At 46.3% G+C, this 20,726-nt stretch overlaps 7 protein-coding genes across 8 annotated transcripts in view; 3 read left to right on the forward strand and 4 right to left on the reverse strand.

Annotated features, from left to right (window-relative positions):
- The window catches only part of Pxn (Peroxidasin), a 32,226-nt gene extending 23,748 nt beyond the window's left edge, over positions 1-8,478 (forward strand). Inside the window, exons 6-9 of the mRNA XM_018102064.3 lie at positions 947-1,159; positions 1,236-1,414; positions 1,496-1,677; positions 5,539-8,478. Of these exons, the coding sequence (XP_017957553.1) occupies positions 947-1,159; positions 1,236-1,414; positions 1,496-1,677; positions 5,539-8,191 (3,227 nt within the window). The 3' untranslated portion in view covers positions 8,192-8,478. The remainder of the gene's footprint in view (positions 1-946; positions 1,160-1,235; positions 1,415-1,495; positions 1,678-5,538) is intronic.
- The window catches only part of kst (spectrin beta chain, non-erythrocytic 5 kst), a 95,091-nt gene continuing 76,582 nt past the window's right edge, over positions 2,218-20,726 (forward strand). The window contains exon 1 of the mRNA XM_089259863.1: positions 2,218-2,240. The gene's annotated coding sequence lies outside the window, so the exon portion shown is untranslated. The remainder of the gene's footprint in view (positions 2,241-20,726) is intronic.
- Positions 8,403-9,030, reverse strand: LOC108652055 (acyl-coenzyme A thioesterase 13). Its single transcript, XM_018102069.3, has 2 exons — positions 8,885-9,030; positions 8,403-8,824 (listed from the first exon to the last, which is right to left on the reverse strand). Exons 1-2 carry the CDS (start codon positions 8,972-8,974, stop codon positions 8,483-8,485), a joined length of 432 nt encoding a protein of 143 aa, XP_017957558.1. The 5' UTR covers positions 8,975-9,030; the 3' UTR covers positions 8,403-8,482.
- On the reverse strand, positions 8,883-9,953 carry LOC108652053 (acyl-coenzyme A thioesterase 13). The gene is made up of 2 exons (XM_018102068.3): positions 9,683-9,953; positions 8,883-9,547 (listed from the first exon to the last, which is right to left on the reverse strand). Exons 1-2 carry the CDS (start codon positions 9,767-9,769, stop codon positions 9,191-9,193), a joined length of 444 nt encoding a protein of 147 aa, XP_017957557.1. The 5' UTR covers positions 9,770-9,953; the 3' UTR covers positions 8,883-9,190.
- Positions 9,719-13,494, forward strand: LOC108650117 (uncharacterized). 2 transcript variants are annotated; one of them, XM_018099235.3, is made up of 4 exons: positions 9,719-9,847; positions 10,159-11,178; positions 11,243-12,096; positions 12,160-13,494. In XM_018099235.3, the coding sequence occupies exons 1-4, from the start codon at positions 9,808-9,810 to the stop codon at positions 12,310-12,312; spliced, it is 2,067 nt and encodes a 688-aa protein (XP_017954724.2). In that variant the 5' UTR covers positions 9,719-9,807; the 3' UTR covers positions 12,313-13,494. The 2 variants fall into 2 exon arrangements, with proteins under 2 accessions (XP_017954724.2, XP_030240220.1); XM_030384360.2 differs by lacking the exon at positions 9,719-9,847 and adding an exon at positions 9,978-10,052.
- On the reverse strand, positions 12,298-13,690 carry LOC108652052 (enkurin). Its single transcript, XM_018102067.3, has 2 exons — positions 13,390-13,690; positions 12,298-13,318 (listed from the first exon to the last, which is right to left on the reverse strand). The coding sequence occupies exons 1-2, from the start codon at positions 13,481-13,483 to the stop codon at positions 12,483-12,485; spliced, it is 930 nt and encodes a 309-aa protein (XP_017957556.1). The 5' UTR covers positions 13,484-13,690; the 3' UTR covers positions 12,298-12,482.
- On the reverse strand, positions 13,802-20,456 carry dos (daughter of sevenless). The gene is made up of 7 exons (XM_018102066.3): positions 20,211-20,456; positions 16,997-17,357; positions 16,187-16,923; positions 16,003-16,120; positions 15,678-15,930; positions 15,001-15,622; positions 13,802-14,931 (listed from the first exon to the last, which is right to left on the reverse strand). The coding sequence occupies exons 1-7, from the start codon at positions 20,274-20,276 to the stop codon at positions 14,347-14,349; spliced, it is 2,742 nt and encodes a 913-aa protein (XP_017957555.1). The 5' UTR covers positions 20,277-20,456; the 3' UTR covers positions 13,802-14,346.

The following is a 20,726-nucleotide window of genomic DNA, read 5'->3' on the forward strand; positions in this document are numbered from 1 at the left end:
ATAAATTCCACAAATCTAACATATAAAAAAAACTATTGAAATACGATTAATAAACAATATAGATATCCAGCGACGAGCATATAGAATCCATCTATAAGCCATATATGCTAGCCACAAGCCAAAAACTTTAGCCAAATGAAACGGGCAAAATGTGGATCACGTAATGCCCATTGCCATAAATAGCCGAGCTGAGCGGAGCTGAACTGAGCTGAGCTGCGCTCTCCGAGTGTGTTTAAACTTTCGCTTTAATATCTTTAATTTCTTAGCCAAGCACTGCGACGTGACTGTACTTTTTATGGCAGCAACGAGGCAGTGAGGCGGCGAGGCAGCGAGGCGTGGCAGTGGCTGTTGAAAATGGTGTGCAGTCAACGCCTTAATCACAATGGCTCATTATAATTTTGTGGTCAGAGCGCAAAATGAAGTGCGAAATGTGCGCTTTATTTTGCAAATTAAGTGCAAAAATTATAAACTATTGTGCGTAAATATTTCGACACATATACATATACATATATATAAAGCGAATGCACTTCAAAAAGTGGGCGGCGGTGCTGTGTGGTGCAGTGTTTGGCTGTTGAAGCACTGAGCCGTTCGTTGCGTTTGGTCAGCATAATTAACTCAACAAGCAAACGCACACACAAACACACACACACACACATACAGGCACATGCATACAATATACTAGCAAATACAAAATGGCGACCCGCAGCGCCAAAAAGTATGCAATGAAAAATATGTTTATGCTCAATATGAAGAGGCAGGAAATGGTAGGGGAGGGAGCGGGGCAGACTGTGGGCAGCTGTTTGATGGAACGCATAGAAAACTGAACGGACGTTTTTTGTCCTTTGTATGTGTGTGTGTGTGTGTGTGTGTGTGTGGCACTGCTGCCATTTGGAGCGGTAGAAATTGCTTAAATCACTCAATACGGGTCGTTGCATCTGGTTTGCAGATTTACCCGAAATTTTAATGGCACCACAAAACCAAACAATCAAACTGGGCAAATCCTTTGTGCTGGAATGCGATGCCGATGGCAATCCACTGCCAAGCATAACCTGGCAATTGAATGGCAAGCCACTGACGTCCTCTACCACAGATGCGGACCTGCTGCTGGAGAATGAGAACACGGAGCTGGTGGTTAACGTTGCCAAACAGCAGCATGCAGGTAAGCACCCTTCCATCCCAGCCCACCCACGCCTTTGTGTTTACACAATTCAAGTTGCATTCTCTACGGCGTTCAGGTGTCTACCGATGCACGGCCAGCAATGAGAATGGCGAGGTGAGCGCGGAGGCAACGATTAAAGTGGAGCACTCACAGTCGCCGCCACGGCTGGCCATTGAGCCCAGCAATTTGGTCGCCATTACCGGCACCACCATCGAGCTGCCCTGCCAGGCCGAGCAGCCCGAGGACGGACTTCAGGTAAGTTGAGCACCTGCACCTGCAGCTGCGCCTTGCTTCCGCTTTGCTACTTCATCTTTCGACTTTCGACTTGATTGCCAGATTGTTTGGCGTCGCGATGGACGCCTCATCGATCCCAACGTCCAATTGACTGAGAAATATCAAATAAGTGGCGCCGGCAGTTTGTTTGTCAAGAATGTGACCATCCTGGACGGCGGACGCTACGAGTGCCAGCTGAAGAACAGATTCGGTCGGGCCACAGCTTCCGCTCTGATAACCATCAGGTGAGTGAGTCGCGAAACAAAAATCAAAAACCAAAAGTAAAAAACTTTAAACAAAAAGAGAACGAAATCAAAGCGGCCAAGTTTCGCTCAAAGCAAACTACTTTTTGCCAGCTCTCAAATGCAGCACTTAAAACGCAGTTAAGAGTGGAGCCCAAAAAACTTTGCTTAATTAATTGAAAATTTGTGGGCCTTTTCTTTTTGGGTGGGCCGTGGGGAATGGGTAGATGGTAGGTAAGTAGAGTTGGCACCACCGCAGCTATAGGCACTTGTAGTGCAACACGGTGGTGCAGGCGCAGCCAAAGTTTTCTGAAAACTAATTGAATAGAAGAAAAAAAAAAAAACATTTAAGCGGCTTAGTGCACTTTTATTGTATTAGCTTTGGTGCCACTGTGCTGTGCACAGTTGGACATAAATTTATGATAAACTCTGCTGAGTATATAACAAGAAAAGTAATTAAATGAAAGTTGTTATTTAGATGGATCCACTTAAATCCCTAGGCACAAGTTTGAATTCATATAAAGTGTCTAGAGTGTGTGAGAGAGACAGAGAGAGAGAGAGAGAGAGTGAGTGAGTGAGTGAGTGAGTGAGTGAGTGAGTGAGTGAGTGAGAGAGAGATAGACAGATAGCTACTTAGGCTCCTCTAATAGGTTTATTCTGATTTCATTTCCATAGGACAGTTCGATAAGTACTTACACTCGCCGCAAGATGGCGCCACTGTAGTACTTTCTCACAGACTGTAGAGATTTAGATTTAGTTATTTGCTCTTCAGATTTTCGCCAAAATAAGGAAGACATCGTAATATAGTAAACTTCAAGCAAGGAAACTTTTAATTTAAAAATGTTCATCTTCCACCCAAAACCTGCCAAACCGCCCTCGGCTAACAATGATATAAAATCGTTGGCTGGTTTTATGCCCTGAGCGGCGCGGCTAAAACTAAAATTGCACAGATTAGGGCACACGCTTGGGGGGATCGTGGAAAGTTCATCAACTATTGATGCTGTTTCTTTGAGTTGCGGCCCACTGTGCTGCTGGCTAAACTGCATATAAAATATGCACTAAAAGACATCAAAAGGCGGCGACAACGAAAGCACAAAAACTTGCCTGTGCCAGTTGGCAGCCTGGCCAAACGTGCCAACACACTACAAGAAAACGTGACAAACGGACAGAAGGACATGCACACGGCATGGGAGGTAGATGGAGAGAAAGAAAGAGAACGAGGAGAGTCGGAGTCTAGTTCTTAGAGGCTGAGACAGCCGCACAAGTTGTCCAAATTGCCCAAATTGAAATTGAGTTGACAAGTTGTTCATGGGACGACTCTACGTCTCTTTCTCTCTCTCTGTCTCTCTCTCTCTCCATTTACCCACTCTCACTCTCTCTCCTTCTCTCTCTCTCTCCCTCTCTCTTCTGTCACTTGCAATTTGGTTCATTTTGTGGGCTTCGCTTTTTTGGGGATTCAAGATGGAATTGTTGAGAGTCTTTGGTGCAACGTAAATCAATTTGCGCGCTGGCAATGATAAAGCAAAAGCCGCACAAGCCATAGGTAAACCAAAAGCCAAGGCCACAAATCTCTCGGCCGCATCGAACCAAGCAGCTAACCGAAAGGCGTTTTGCTTACGCAGCACAAAATTTTTAAATGCATAATGCAAAAAGCAAAGGCAGCAACCGAAGCAGCCAAAGGAACCAAAGGAGCAATCTTTCTGGCTCTTCCATATGACCTGCTTCCGTCTATGAGTCAGCGCAGGCTCTGTGTACGCATCATTTAATGCCAGCTGTGTGTGCGTGTGCGTGCATGTGTGTGTATGGCAGCCGCTTACGTTGTTGCGCCAGCAGCATTAGAAACTTTACTCATTACGCTGGGGCAAACCTCAGTCACTAGACCGCAGCAAAGGAGGCTGCAAAATTGAAAACAAAAAAAAGAGATGAAGGAAGAGGGAGAGCAAAAAGAAGAAAACGCAAAACGTTAAAAGTGAAAAACTATGCTGAGTCACAGACCCAGAATGGCTAACGGAATATGCTTGCTGCGAACGTCGCCGAAGCCAAAAACAAAAAGTGAGGCAAAAACCGCTGAATGCCTGCAGCAGTAGCAGCAACAACAATGGCAAAAGGCAGCTGCTGCAGCAGGAGCAGCAGAAGCCACCGGAGCAGCAGCTACTGAAATCCGCCCAAGTTGTGGGTAATGCTGGCGTAAAACAAAAGCTTATCCTGTTACTGCCTGCCGGTCTGCTGGAGACGTAGGTGTTGGCGGGAATGCTGGCCACGGAAATACGTTGCCATTGCCACAGCATGTGGCACACATACACCCAGGCATATAGTAGGCGAAAATCCAAGAAAAGACTCATGAATGTAAGCCAGACATGCGACTCGTAATATGCTCTATAATGCAGTGGCACAGTTTTAAGCCTTCAATATTATTTATTTATTTGACTTAAATATTTACTAAATGAGAGCAGAAATTATTTCTGCACGCCTTTCAATTCCATTTATTTTTGCCAGCACTTTAATTTGCAGCGTAACGAACAGACAGCCCACCCTTTCTTAGCAAGCCATTCGGCCCGTTAAATTCGAAATATAACATGAAAAAGCATGAAAAAGTCGAGAATCTGATGTTAACAGAGGGCTGTTAATTTACTTTAAAGTAACAGAGCCAACTTTGAAAGCCTTTTAATAGTGAGTTGGGCGAGCCTTGTTGATGCATAACAGAATGGCTGAACGTGATCAGCAAGCCAAGCAGATTAAAGGAACAACTGCATAGCCTGGTGACAGAGTGATTGGCAGCACTAATCGCTGCGTGTCAAAAGCTAATTTGAATGATCGAATAAACACAGTTGTCAACAAAGTCGTTTGTTTATCAGAAATTTGTTACATGAACAACTTTTTTTACACTTTAAATATTCAGATGCTCAGCTGCATGACATATTCGCTGCATGATTCGAAAAGTTAGGGAATCACAAAAGCGCCGGCATGCCAGAAAAAGCGCAGCCACAAAAATGGCTGTGGCAGAGAACAGAGAAAGGCACACAGAGACACATAGAGTCTCTGTGCGGGTGAGAGAGAGGCAAAATGTAGTTGCGAGTAAGTGTAGTTGTTGTTGCTGTTGGCTGGCAGTGGTTGCCATTTAGTCGCTGTAGTGCGATAGTTGATAGTGGTAAGCACTGAGCAGTGGCTGTGGTGCAACAGGGTGTATTATGGTCGTTAAGTTATTACCTACCACGCCGACAATGGCAAAGTTTACACAGTGAAACTTTCCAAAAGGGAAATTCCTTCAACGGCGACGGCCAACGCCACATAGAATGTTGTGGAATGAATTGTTGTTAATGCCTCCCGCGCAGAGCTTGGCGCGGATTTTCCTTGCTGTAACAACGAGCAACAAAAAAAAAAACCAACTGAGTGTGGCATAATTTCGCTCGTTGCCAAGTCAGCGACTGCCGCTGGCCGAAGAGCAGCTCAACATAAAACTTGAAAAAAAAGCAAGAAAATAGAAATAAAAATAAAAATTAAAAATAAGTAAACTTTGCTTCTGGCTTTTTATTAGACAACGACGTTTTAAGCCACCTCCGATGCTTGGCAAAATTAATTGCAATTAAAGTATGGAACAGGGAGTAGAGCGTGCTGTAACTGTGAAAAGTCGAGCTATTTCTTTTTAAATATTAATTATGGAATTTGGTGGCAACTTTTCAAGCAACTAAAACTTTTGCATATTATCATCAGTCTTGATTAAGTTCTTGCTGAGATAACAAGCTAATTCGTATTTATGTCTTGTCTCTTTTTTGTTTCCTCTCTCTGGCGTCTTCTTCTCTCCATTTCCTTTGACCTTCTCTACTTCCTGTAATCACATTTCATCTCTTCTCTTCCCTCTTATAGGAACAATGTGGATCTGGCACCTGGAGATCGTTATGTGCGCATTGCCTTCGCCGAGGCGGCCAAGGAAATCGACATGGCCATCAATAACACCCTGGATATGCTCTTCTCCAATCGCTCGACACGTGCGCCGCCCAACTATGGCGAGCTGTTGCGCGTTTTCCGGTTCCCCACCGGCCAGGCCAGGCAGCTGGCGCGTGCCGCAGAGATCTATGAGCGCACGCTGGTCAACATCAGGAAGCATGTGCAGCAGGGCGATAATCTGACCATGGAGAGCGAGCAGTACGAGTTCAGGGATCTGCTATCGCGGGAACATTTGCACCTGGTGGCTGAGCTGTCCGGCTGCATGGAGCATCGCGAGATGCCCAACTGCACGGACATGTGCTTCCATTCGAAATATCGCAGCATCGAGGGCACTTGCAACAATCTGATGCATCCCACGTGGGGCGCTTCTCTGACTGCCTTCAGACGCCTCGCTCCGCCCATCTACGAGAACGGCTTCAGCATGCCCGTGGGCTGGACCAAGGGCCTGAAGTATGCGGGCCATCCCAAGCCCAGTGCTCGTCTGGTGTCCACCTCGCTGGTGGCTACAAAGGAAATAACGCCCGATGCCCGCATCACTCACATGGTCATGCAGTGGGGTCAGTTCCTGGACCACGATCTGGATCACGCCATACCTTCAGTTAGCTCCGAAAGCTGGGATGGTGTCGATTGCAAGAAGACCTGTGAAATGGCGCCACCCTGCTATCCGATCGAGGTGCCACCGAATGATCCGCGCGTCAAGAATCGTCGCTGCATCGATGTGGTGCGGTCCAGCGCCATCTGCGGTTCCGGTATGACCTCCGTCTTCTTCGACAGCGTTCAGCATCGGGAGCAGATCAACCAGCTGACAGCCTACATAGACGCCTCCCAGGTGTATGGCTACAATACGGCCTTCGCCCAGGAGCTGCGCAACCTCAGCTCCGACGAGGGTCTGCTCCGCGTCGGCGTTCACTTCCCCAAACAGAAGGACATGCTGCCCTTTGCTGCGCCACAGGATGGCATGGACTGTCGCCGCAATCTGGACGAGAACCAGATGAACTGCTTCGTGTCCGGAGACATTCGAGTCAACGAGCAGGTGGGTCTGCTGGCCATGCATACCATTTGGATGCGCGAGCACAATCGCATTGCCCGCAAGCTGGGCGAGATCAATCCCCACTGGGATGGCGACACGTTGTACCAGGAGTCGCGCAAGATTGTGGGCGCTCAGATGCAGCACATCACGTTCAAGCAGTGGCTGCCCCTGATCATTGGCGAGAGTGGAATGTCCATGTTGGGTGAATATCGTGGCTACAATCCCCAGGTGAATCCGAGCATAGCCAATGAGTTCGCCACGGCTGCTCTGCGCTTTGGCCACACCATCATCAATCCCATACTGCATCGCTTGAACTCCAGCTTCCAGCCCATACCGCAGGGACATCTGCAGCTCCACAAGGCCTTCTTTGCTCCATGGCGCTTGGCCTATGAAGGTGGCGTGGATCCGTTGATGCGCGGCATGCTCGCTGTGCCCGCCAAGCTCAAACTACCCGACCAGAATCTGAACACGGAGCTGACGGAGAAACTCTTCCAGACGGCGCACGCTGTGGCCCTCGATTTGGCGGCGATCAACATACAACGTGGCAGAGATCATGGCATTCCCGGCTATAATGTCTATCGGAAATTCTGCAATATGAGCGTGGCCACGGACTTTGAGGATCTGGCTGGTGAGATCACCAATGCGGATATACGAAAGAAGCTGGCTGAACTCTATGGTCATCCGGATAACATTGATGTCTGGCTGGGCGGCATACTCGAGGATCAGGTGGAGGGCGGCAAGGTGGGCCCACTCTTCCAATGTCTGCTGGTGGAGCAGTTCCGACGGCTGCGGGATGGCGATCGCTTCTACTATGAGAATCCGAGTGTCTTCCAGCCCGAGCAGCTGGTGCAGATTAAGCAGGCCAATCTGGGACGCGTGCTCTGCGATGTAGGCGACAATTTCGATCAGGTAACGGAGAACGTCTTCATACTGGCCAAGCATCAGGGAGGCTATAAGTCATGCGAGGACATACCCGGCATCAATCTGTATCTGTGGCAGGAGTGCGCCACTTGCAACAATCAGCCAGCGCTCTTCGACACATTTGTGCCACAGACCTACACCAAGCGTAGCCAGCGCCAGAAGCGTGATGTATCCAGCGACCAAGAGGTTTCCACAGCCGAGAGCTACGACAGCTCATTGGAGGCGCTGTACGAGGTGAACGAGGAGCGTGTTAGCGGCTTGGAGGATCTAATTGGCAGCTTCCAAAAGGAGCTGAAAAAACTGCATAAGAAACTGCGCAAGCTGGAGGACTCCTGCAATGCTGTCGAAGCTGAGCCAGTGGCTCCTGCTCCTCCTCAGCCAACGGTGATGAAGCCCAAACGAAGCCACTGCGTGGATGACAAGGGCACCACGCGCTTGAACAACGAGGTCTGGACGCCGGATGTGTGCACCAAGTGCAATTGTTTCCATGGCCAGGTGAACTGCCTGCGCCAACAGTGCGGCGAGGTCAGCTGCCCGCCTGGCATTGAACCTCTGACACCGCCAGAGGCCTGCTGCCCGCACTGTCCCACAATGCCAACCAAAAAGAAGCTGAACAATTGAGACAGCTATTTGCATATCGACTTAACAATTAATCAACGCCCCTCTTAAACTTAGTAGCCACATTAACACTAAAAGACGGCTTCCATTTGAGATTAAACATAGAAACCAAATTTAAACGACTTTTATCTTAAACGCTCACAAAATTGATAGAATTTATCAAATGGCAGCCGTCTTTCACTCTTAACCATAACGCACAGAGAGTCACAAGCAATTAATTAAACAAATTAACTAAATATTTACTGCTACACGTGTAAACAATAAAGCACAGTATCAAAACTTAGCACAAATTATCTACTGAAAGTTCACGTATTTGGTGTGCGTCCCCTTGGCTATCACTGAGTTGTCCTTTTTGTGCCGCAACTGGCAGTCGATGAAAGCAAGCGATTTTCCAGCCCGGACTAAATTTGCCTCTATGAGCACCTCATCGCCCACCCGAGCCGTTTTAAGATAGCTAACATTAATGTCTACCGAGACGCCGGGATGACAGGGCTTTGACATTAGCGCATACGTCGTTATCATATCCACTAAAGTTGCCGTATAGCCGCCGTGCAATCCCCCAGCTTTGTTTATATGTTCTGGAGCAACTGTAAATTCTGCTTTGCAAATTCCATCGCCGCCATCCAATATTTTTACCTAACAAATGATTGACTCCATTAAAATTGATCAAGTCCAACGCTTACACAGCCAACCAACCTTTTCCAAGTGCCGTTCAAATCCTGTCGCTTTGGCTATAATCTCAGATATATGCTTAGCAAATTCCAAGCCTTTTTTGCGTGTGCCCATATTTGTGTTGTTACGAAACGTGTGGATAGCAAATAAAAACAATCATAACAATAAGCTCTAGAGAGGAGGGTTTTTGCGCTGCAGACTATCGATAGTTCATGGCTCTCCACATTCAACAGATGAAGCAGCTCATCTCATTTGCATGACTGACGTCATTAGAACGAGCTCAACTAATTGAGTTATCTCTTATTTATTTAGTTTTACAACTGATTACATTCATTTGCTTGACTCTGTGTTGAAATCAACGTATTTGGTTTGTCCACCTTTTGCAATGATCTTGCCATCCGCTTTATTGCGCAGCACACACTCAATGTATGCCATTTTGCGTCCAGAATGCAGAGTGTTCGCATCCACCTCTATAACATCTCCTGGTCTGGCCGCAGATACATAGCTCACACTTAGACTAGAGGTAACGCCGGGATGAGAGCCCTTGGACATTAGTGCGTATGTAGTTACATTATCTAGTATGGTGGCCGTTAAACCACCGTGCAAGGAGCCCAAGCGATTTAAATGCTCAGCTGCCACCGTAAATTCGCCGACGCATCGCCCTTCACCGCCACTCGTTATTTTAACCTGAAACATTCAAATGCAGCGCGTTATCGATAGTCTTGCTCACATAATTTATCGAAACAAAGTTTCAGCTGATTAGTCCGGTGCGTTGCTTTTTCCCCGTTGTTTCCTTACACAAATTTTTCGGCTGGCACTTACCATTTGCGTGACGCGATCAAAACTCGTGCCTTTGGAAATAAATTCGGCTACTTTTTTAACCATTTCAACGCCATTCTTAGCTGACATTGCGGTTAGCTTTTTCGAGGTGTTCCATTCGCTTTGAAATGAAGAAAGCTACTGAAGCAAACGCTAGCGATGGCAAAGGTGAGTAAATTTGAGCAAAATAAAAAGTTTACAATGTTAATGCGAGTGTGTGTGTGGGAATGGTGTGGCTGTGTATGTAACAAAATGTCTAGACGAGTGACATGTGAGATTCGCGCTTTTTTGTTTTGCTCGCTCTGTACGCGTCTGCGCTTGCATCGGCCGGCAAACGTGTGAAAATTGTACTGAATGGAAGAACTAAAGAGTAGTAAATATATGTATTTTAACTGAAAAAGTATAAAAATTGCAAATGAAGACTTTGGTTGTCTTTTTAGTGTATTTACTTAATATATACCTTCGCTTTTATTAAACAGCTCTGCCTTGTCAAGTGCTATGTAAATATGAGCTCAGACAGAATTTAGTCCATGATTTTGTATCATATACAAACGATGGCAATTGTATATCGTTGATGGGCTCCAAGGCGGAGCTAGTTACTCTCGAATTAAGCTGCAAGCTAAGCCATCACCTGCCCTTTCCGTATGTCGTGACCAGCTGGAAATGTGAAAACAAAATACGACCACTGGACCTGCTAGCGGAACAGGTGAATCTCCAGTCTATCTACGAAAGCTGCAATGTGCTGGAGCAGCAACACATCAGTCTGGATTCCGTGTACACAGCAATCTATTCACAGGATGTGCCCGTGCCCAATCGCATTGCCGCCAAGCTGGCCGACCACCTGTTGCCCGATGGGCAAATGCTAATGGCCACCTTGAACAGCTATGGTGCACTACATTTGTTGACTAAGCCGACAGAGCAAGGTGTTTGGAAAAACTACCAGAATGGTCTCGATGTGGTCGCCACTCTTCGGGACAAACTGCAACCCCCATATGAAGTTCCAGCTGCAATGATCAAGACATTTCGACACTATCAGGCATACATGGATCGCAGTTGGATAACCATGCTCGCTTGGCGACCAGTAGAAGCCGGAAAATATGGACTCGTCCTGGGCACAGCTGCCGGCAGCATTTGGACGTTGACTTTATGCAACAATGCATCCACGATTTTGGTCCATAGTGAACTGCAGACACTTCTCGGACGCATTTGCTTTATGCAGAGCTACGAGGATCTGCTGCTTGTGAGCGACAACAATGGTCTAGTGCATCTCTACAGATTCAGTGCGACCGAGGGAGAGGGTCTATGCTTGGTCAAGACTCTTTGGCTGCGCCCGGATCACCTGGGCCTGCAACAGGCTGCGATTACGCACTGTCCGACAAGAGATTGCTATTATATAGCCTGCTGCAAGGCAGCGCATTTGCTCATCTGGTGCATGCCGAGGCAGGCAAGTGGCAAGTGGTTGGAGACCCGGCTGCACGTAGGTGGCATGAAGATCACAGGTGAACACCATCTTGCTTATGATGTACCTCTCTAGACTTTTAATACTCCTCTCCTAATCAAAAGGTTTCTGCGCCGTCGCGAACAATAAATACGCTTTGGTCACCGCACGCGGACAGCTTTGCCTGGTCGAGCTCAGCCACAAGCCCGGCCAGCTGAGCACAAGCATACGCTCGGTCAACATCGACGATGCGGAGAACAAACTGCCAATAGGCCTATGGTGCAGTCCCAACAAGAACCTCATTACCATCCTCTCCACCCACAACAAAGAGTCTCTGTTAAACAAGGCAATACGCCGTAATCTGGTAAACGCACAAGTGTGCAGAATAGAAGAAAGCAATGCATTGGCACAGCTAGATCGCTGCCTCACGCCTACTGTGTCCATGAACAGCTATAAGGATCTGTTGGTGGAAGTACGTTTGGATATCTATCAAAGGACCAAGCTGGATGAGTATCTCAGCTATGCGCCAATCGAAGGCTTCGCCTTTGAGAATGTGGCCACAGAGACACGGCTGCAGCAGCTACAGCTCAAGTACCACGTCTTGGACGCTATAATTACAATACAGCGTGATCAACGCAATCCATATCTCCTCGAGCAAATCGAACAGGAATTTCACCTTCTGTTGAACATGATTGAGCTGACACATATGCGACTGCGTCTTCAATACTTGAGCGAGCAAAAGGAGCTGACAGCATTCCAGCGGCAGTCAGCGCAGTGTCAACTGGCAGCCAGTGAACGAATTCGACAGCAGCTAAAGCAGCAGCTCCTGGGTGATAAAGCGTCACATGTGGCTACCAAGAGTGCGCTTCTTGTTGAAACGGAGGAGTACTTTGAGCAGCTGCAGGTGAAGCTCAATATGAAGGAGATACAGATAACAATGGAGGATCCAAACCTTCTATGCGCGATCTCCTATATGCAGGTGCACGTCTGGCTTAATTTATTTAAAATTTATTCAACACTAATCGATTTTATACTCCCCCAGCTGAGTCCTACGCTGGAACGTCACTACTGCACGCTCTGTGGACGTCAGGTTTTGCTGGAAAAGCAGCTGCTTCTTGAGCTGTACCCGCCCGGCAGCACGCTACTGTGTCCCTACTGTCATGGTAGCTACGACTTGGAGTTATTGGATGCATAAACTTGAACAGTGCCTTCTAAATTTCAACACCAAATCAATGCCGCAAGCTTCAATTAAAGTTAGTTGAAGCTTGACTGCTTTGATATGGGCTTGAAACTTAAAATGTGCCTGTTAAATTTTTATTCGAACTTAGATTATAAGTGCTCGTTAGCGTAATTAAGCAACGTAACTTAATACAGTGAAACATAGATAATGGGACTGGTCTCCAGCAGCAGCATGTCCTGCTCGAGCTGGCGCAAGTCACACTCCAGCTTGCCCTTACGCTGGCGCTTGTTCTCGCTGTCGATCAGCAAGGGCATCGACTGATAAGTCTTGGTCATCTCATTCAGATGGGCGCGCAGACCCACAAGTATTTCATTGCGCTCCTCCTGATCCATGATGCGCATGCCGGGCATCTCAGGTGGTCCACCATCGGTGCGCACTGGCTGAGTTATGGCGGCCAATGATTCCGATGGCTTCATACCGCCACACAACTCCATGAGACGAGCTCGCTCCTTGCAGCAGACAAGGTGTGCCTCCTTGAGCATCTCCTTGGTCTTCTGTATGTAAACGGGCACCTTGCCAAAGTCCTTGCGGCACACATACTGCGGCACCATGCCCGAATTCAATAAATTCTGCCGAGTGCCAGTGGGCGTGTCCACATAGCGTGGCGGTGGCGGACAGCGCACGGTGTTAGCGGCACAAATCATATTACGCTTCACAAAATTGGGCACCATGTCCGGCTTCTTAATCTTCTTGCCCATCGGCGGCAGAGGTGGCATGTTGCCGCCCTTGGGGCAGACATGTAGATTCTCGCGACGCCACTTGATGCCCTGATTCTTGCGCAAGAAGGCGCACGGCGGATCGAGCGGCACATTGGCACAGCCCATGGTGCGATGATGTGCCTTCTTGGCATCGGTGAGCAAACGGACGCCTCCCTTGAGCATTATAACGGCATGCTTCTTGTGCTCCATATCCAGACGATCGCGTCGCTCTTTGGCCACTATAGCTGCCTTAGCGGATGTTTCTGGAGAGGAGTGGGACAGGAGGCGTAAATTACATATCCCTTCAATACAACTCACCTTGCTCTCAACCTACCATGGACTACTGGCTCCCCTTCGGGTGGCTTCTCCGGAGCGCGCTCCATGTCCATAATATTCTCATTGTGATGTGTTATATAGACCAGCGACATGACTTTAGTCTTTAAGAAATTGCCTCGTTATTGCGCATTAAAAAAAAATATAAATATTTAGATATATATGATATCTGTCGAAATCTGTACTGTACTGAAAATATTTTTTGTAATGCTAGCTGGTAATTAAATAAGTTAAATGTGTAACTAAGTTCATTGTTGCCTAGTTTCGAAAAACTTCCAAATGGTTGCTACACAAATTCGACTGTTGCGCTAGCAACATTTCAAATAATGCTTGCAGAGTTTCTGACTTTGTTGTGGGGGTGTATTGTGGACCTCAGAAGGGGGTACATCAATTGAAAATACAAAATGTTGAAAATAATTCTATAAATGTTGTTTTTATTAAAGCACAATATCAAGCAACAGCTTGTGTCGCACACGAGTTACACTTACACTTAGTATAAATTGTATATAAATTGTTACCATACAAAATTCGCGGTGTGTATAAATAGTTTATGTATCTGTGTGTATGTGTGAGTGTGTGTACATATATAAAATAGCACTTAAGGGGGGTTAGAACATGCATTGATTTGGAAAATTGGAAGCACATTGAAATGACATGAAAACCATCTTTACAGACAGATGCACAGCAGCATTTTAAAAAGCACACGAAGCGGTGCTAAGGGCACAATACAACTTACGATAACTAACTTATTTGGCTAGATGTAATCAATATGTATGTATATGTATATGGATATCGATATGGATGTATATGCGTATGGGTGTGAGAATATGAAAGCCACTTAGAATTTGCACTGTTCAGACAGCATTTGTAGGCACTACATCAGAGTTTCGCATGACGCCATTGCACATTATACAAAAAAAAATGAGTGAGTCATGGATTTTGGAAGCGTGCGCCCAGCTCATTTGTTATTGTTGTCACTGCTCTCCTTGTTGCGCTCCTCGCGTATGCGCTTGAACGCCTCCGTCTTGACAAAGTCCACAAAGTTGTAAACGACGCCGCTTTGCACCGGCGCCCGTACAGCAGCCGCATCGCTAGCGCCTAGGCGCGCCGGTTGACTCAGAGCAGCTTTACCTTGGGAGTACAGATTGCCGACGCTCATGCTCTGACGATTGAGCAGTTGCGGCTTGTTGGTGACATCCAGATCAAAGTACTGTAGCTTGTGCTCCTGAGGCTGCTGCTGCGGCTGTTGTTGTTGTTGTTGTTGGATTTGCTTGAAGTTCGCTGCCGCTTGAGCGGCTGCTGCTGCTGCGGCTGATGTCGAGGTCATCGCTGCTGCCGCAGAGGCTGTGCGCTGATGCTGCACCGATTGGCTGCCGGGGCTGTTGGGATGCTGGCGATGCTGCTGGCGTGGCAGAGTACGCGTCTCATGGAAATAGCCAACAGCTGCCGGCGAATGAACATCCGTTTCATGCGGCAGCACCATCGACAGCGGCGCGCCCGACGAGCGACGCGTTGACGGCGACATGGTAGCCGAGGAGCCCAACTGCAAGAGATTACGAAATATAATTCCAAATTAACAAGAATCGATTAGAGCAACTATAGTAACCCATACCTTAAAAGCATTGGGTTTGCATTTACGATCCACACTGGGCGGCGCGCTGGATTGCAGCTTGGTGGCGCTCAGCTTGCTGCTCAGCTGCTCCATGGCGCCCACTGGCGGCTTGGCAGGAAATTCCTCGGGTGGCTTGTCCTCGACAATACTCTTGTGCGTTGCCTCCAGCGGTGCATTGGATACCTTAGGCTTTAGCTTGCGATTAACAGGCGGGCAGTCGGCTTGTTCAATGAAATCATAGCGAAACACATTGCCCTCCATGCGAGTGGGCGCGGCATTCGTATAGCAATGCTGGCGCGGCAGCGTGCGTGCACTGGTTGGCGAATTGACCGCCGTTGTTGTTGCCGTTGCCGTAGTTGTCGTCGCCGCCGATGGCAGCCCCTGGTTTCCCATATCGGCCATCAGATTGGGCGTGGAAGCAGCTATGGGATTGCTATTGTGCGGACTGGTCACCGGCCGGTCGCCCAACAGTTGACCCACATTGCAATAGGGCAACTGATGGGAGCGGGGAATGTCATAGCTCTCTTCGATCAACGAGGAATTCGCGTGCCTGGCATTTGCGGCCACAATCGCGGGCGATGTGTTCTCCGTGTCCGACAGCTGCGGCAAATCGCGTTGTAATCTATAAAATTTGGAATATTAAAATTGGTTCCAATTTGTCTCAGAGTTCGATTTACTTTTCGTTGTCCTTAAAGTCCAGTATAAGATTATTTTTGTTCTTCAGCACCTTGGCCAGTCGCTCCAGCGTATGATGTTCGCCAGCGCCATCGGCTGCTGTGGCCGGTAGGGCAGCCAGCTGCTTGGCATGCTTGGCAGCGGCTGTCGGCGTCAAGGCAGCTCCATCTTCTGGCATTTTGGAGAAGCGCTGCTTGAAGGTTAACACAAAGGATTCGTTCTCTATAGAGCTATCCGAAGGACGTGTGCTGCGATCTAAAAATGAACAATTTATTAATTTAAATTGTATATTTTTAAGTATTTGTTTTTTTTGTTTTTATTGCTTACCAACATTCTCACGTAGCGGCAACGGATGCGCCCATTCATCGTCGTCTGTAAAAACGCTCTCAGAGTCCGAGTCAGAGCGTTGACTGCGCTGTTTCCCACTGGTATTTGCCAGCGGTTGCTGCAATAGAAAATACAATCACTTTAACAAAATGTCCACATGTTTTCCGACTCTGCATGAGCTCACCAGACTGCAGTTGGTAATTTTGGGTGAATAGGATTGATCGTTGGTTAAGTTGAGGCCAATGTTGTTGTGACTGCGCGGCGTATCATAGAATTTCGGATCCAAATTGTTGAGAGCAGCCGCCGCATTCGCCTGGCTATCCATTAAAAATTTCGGACTGCCCGTAAAGCATTCACTAATGGGTATATAAGGGCCCGAGGCGGTGCTCAGCGCCGGCGATGCCTGTACGCTGCTGCCCTGCTGCTGGGATATGGCGTCAGCCAGTGTTTGTTGATTTAAGACCAGATGCTCGGGCAGCTTACGTACCACGCCATTCGAGTTGATGGCGAGACGTGCTGCAGCCTGTGCCTGTGCCTGTTGCAGCTGTTGTTGCTGTTGTTGCTGTTGTTGTTGCTCTTGCGCTTGAGCCTGCGCTTGAATCAATGCGCTCTGATTCAAATAGAGCGCCGTTGCGGGCGACGGTGGCGGCTGTTGCTGTGCCGCCGAGAGCAACTGTTGCTGATCAAAGTGGGCATCGCAGAGCAACGTTTCGCGATTGTTGTAGTCCGTATTCACGTAGACCGAGTCGGAGTTGTTGTTCGAGCTCTGCGGCTGCTGATCAATGACCGCGGGCCGGCGCAGCAGTGAATTGGCCGTGGTGGTGCCAGCCGAGGAGTGCAACGAAGTGGTTGTTGTGTTTTGTGTGGAGTTGCTCAGGGCGCCGCTCGAACTGGTATGCTGCTGCGCGCTGCGATTCCCGTCTGCAGTGAAAGGAAGAAATTGGCCAGGTGAAAGTGAGCTGTGGACCAGTTATTAGATTCAATTGACACTCACCAGCTGCTGCAGCGGCAGCGGCTGCTGCTGCCGTTGATGATGCTGTGGCGCCCAGTGGCAAATCATTGGATTGCTTCGTGTCATGCAGATGGCACACCTGACAGATGCAGTTCACCCAGTCGCGCATGCTTGCCTCGGTCTCGGCAGCCAAGTAATATGTGCGCTTCGGCGTCTTAATGTCGAACATATACTGAAACTTTTGCTTGCGATTCTCCAAGCGCAGGCCGCAGTCAACTTGCTCGCATTGATCCAAATCGATAACACCCTTCAGCTTGCGGCACTGCTGATCCGTATAGTATTCGAGGCAAAACTGCTCCGGTATCTCGCCCTGTTTCAGCGTGAACCAGCGCCGACGCCAGCGCTGTGAAAATACAAACAAAGCCAAAGCAACAAGTTTTAGTTTAACTAACGCACGTCAGATAAGCAATCGAGAAGCAGCAGGGGTGCGGCCAGTGGGCGGTCGGGCAGTCGGACAGCTAGTCAGACAGTCGAACGGTCAGTCTGACAGCTAATATACATATGCTGGATATGACGACGATAAGCTTGAAGCAACTGCAGCAGCTATCAGCATTGATGAGTAAGCGCCACTTGCTGTGCAGCCGACGTCGCTGCTGACGTCGCTGGTTAATTTTCCGCGAATATTTACATTGCCATTTTCTTGAGTAATCAGCAGCTCACACCCTCGAGCATTGCCACATAGCACTACCACAAAGGTATGTGGTTAAGCGGAACTGATCTCTTCTAACCAGGGCTTAAACAAAAAGGTGTTTAAGAGGTCTTTTCATAAATAAAGTAAAATGAATGACTATAAGTAAAAATATACATGCATCTAGTCAAAACGTGTAATCAAAGCAAATAATTCAAAGGTCGGAAGTACACTCTGTCACGCTCATTTCATTTGCTTGGAACGTGCTAAGTTTTCTAATAAAAAAAACAGCCGAAAAAACTAATTGTCTTTGCACTACAAGTTAATAATGTTTAATAACACTTTGATAAAAACTCTTTAGTTATCAATTCAACTATAATTTGACAATAAATCTCTCGAGAAGTCTCTGATACACATAGACACATAGCTGTCAGATATTCTATAAGCGTTTATATAATAATTTGGAATTAAGTTAAAATTCATGGAATTGCCTTGATCGACAAAACTGGACCAATGCCAATTAATGGCAAAAAATAACAAGATCAAGACAGGAAAATGCGTATAACTTATACCCTATATCTATGTACATACATATGCATGCTCGATCGGCATGTTCGCACTCAGACATGAGTCAAGAATTAGTATAGTTATTTATTATGCTTGGCAGCGGAAATATGGGAAAACAATATGATTCACTATATGATTATAAAGAGTATGTGATAATATATGTTTATTCATTATACATTTATTATAACATATATCGTCCATATATTACCGAACAAAGAGTATTCGCACTTTTATTAACATAATATACTTGGAGTTTGTTTTTTTTTTGTTTTTGTTTCATGAATTTGGCCAGACAAATTTGCATTGTTGTCTGCACAATTTCACGCTTAATTCAATTATAAACAATAAACACAAATACAAACACATTCACACACACACACATAGGTGGGGCACGGAGAAATTGGCACCCCAAGGCGTAACAGAATCGACGAAGAAGAAATTAGCAATAACAATAGTCATAGGCAACTAATTTTCTTGGCATACAAATTGGCATAGGGCAGGGATTGAATAGGACGTTGAGTCCCTCTATATAAGGCTCGTGCCTTAATAACAATGCAACCCAAATACAATAGCAACAAGTGCGTCATTGTTTTTGTGCGTGCTGTGTGGCTTATCGTTTACACACACATACACACATACACACACATCTTTATTTACATGCCACAGCTGTACATAAATACATAAATATGTGCATACATACATACATAACAGGCTTGCACTAGTCAGCAGTGAATGGCTATGAGATTCCCTGTGTTCTCATACATTCGCCTTTCCTTCTAGTAGAAAACATATAGAACTGTTAGTTGTAAGAACAGCAACAATGCGTAAGACAGGCTCACCCCAACTTTATCACACAAGACCTCTGAGCAGAGAGCCTGCCTCGATCGATGGCTGATCTTGCTCTCTTTTATTTCCACATTATAAATGCTTCTTTCTTGCTTACTAGCAGCAGTGCTCTCTCTCTCTCTCTCTCTCTCTCTCTCTCTCTCTCTCTCTCTCTCTCTCTCTCTCTAATATGGGGTTTTATCCACCTAAAATCTTTAAGTTGAAATCTATACAAACCTATACAAATTGGCGTCTAGGGTATTCCAAGCTACATATGCATACGTATTTATATGCCTCGTTAGTGTTCTTGTTTTTTTTTTTTTTTTCTCCATTTTTTGTTGTGCTTGGGGCTACACTTTCTACTTGGGAGTAAAATGTTGATCAAACGTGCAACAGTTGCTCAACTGTTGTAATTTAATATCTTAACAACACCGCTAGAGGCGCTTAACGGTTAGCGCAGGGTAAACATTTAATTAACCGTAAACTTTGAGGGCAGCCTCACAAAATGTTTTCCCACGCCTAGAAGGCGCAAGCATAAGCATACACACACACGCAGCACACACATGCACAGGCATACACATACACAAGCGCAGCTATTGAAAATAGCTCATTCACAGTTTACAAATTTGCAGCAAAAACAACTAAACAATTCGCTTGCGGTTTTTTTTTATTATTATTTTTGCTTGTTTTGCTTTTCAATCACTTCGTCAGGCATTTGCAACAGCAACAACAAGAACGGCAACAACTACTCGATTTCATCTGCCATGCAGCCCATGCCCAACCCGTCCGTCAGCCGCTTATTAATGAATTAAAAATGATTATCGGACACACAACACAAACAAATGATCACATACACAAGCACATACACAATCACATTCACGCTCATGCACACACATACAAACACTGAAAATGTATACCGAGCGTAATTGTACAAAAAAATGTCACTAGTGCGTTTCTTTGCATGACTCAGTGTAGAAGTAGCGGAAAAGAATGTTTTAAATGCCTTTCCCTGTGGTTTGCCGTTGGTGTTTATGATTTTTCTTTTGTTTTACCCTAGGCTTTGCTTGCAGTTTGCATTTTGCACATTTCACTGAACATTTGCCATTTGCATTGAGGCTACATCAAAAGCAACACAAAATACTTTGTTACTGCATTTGTATGGGTCAATAAACTTACAGCACGCCAAATTCGTTTTGAGGGCGGCGATTTTATAAGCCATCCTTCGTGGAATGTACGATCCATTATTTATTTCAGTTTATATTTATTTAAAACAAAATATATTGCTTTGATTTTTCAGTGTCCGCACGCAACACAACGCACCAACACACTCGTGCATTTATTTTCATTATTTTAGAAGCAGCTTAACAGCAACACTAAGCAATTGAGTCAGTTAACAGTGCCTACTGTTAAAAGTTACCACTAACACATGCTGTATGTTTCTTAACAGTCATTGCAACAATACAAAATGAGTAAACTCTGTTGTTTGGAAAGTAACAGTATCATTTAACATTTATTTGAATTTATGAGCGGCATATAACAGCGCAACAAGGTGATCAATGCAGCTTAACAGTGCCTAGTCGATGTTTTTCCTTTCGTGCTTACATCAAAATGATTATCCGATATTAAATGCAGATATATCGATACACAGTAGAACTCGGCTGTAATGAACGGGTATATAGTTCCCGTATTTTG

This window comes from Drosophila navojoa, chromosome 4, assembly GCF_054131105.1.
Source record: "Drosophila navojoa isolate 15081-1374.11 chromosome 4, UAZ_NAV_1.0, whole genome shotgun sequence".
NCBI lineage: Eukaryota > Metazoa > Arthropoda > Insecta > Diptera > Drosophilidae > Drosophila > Drosophila navojoa.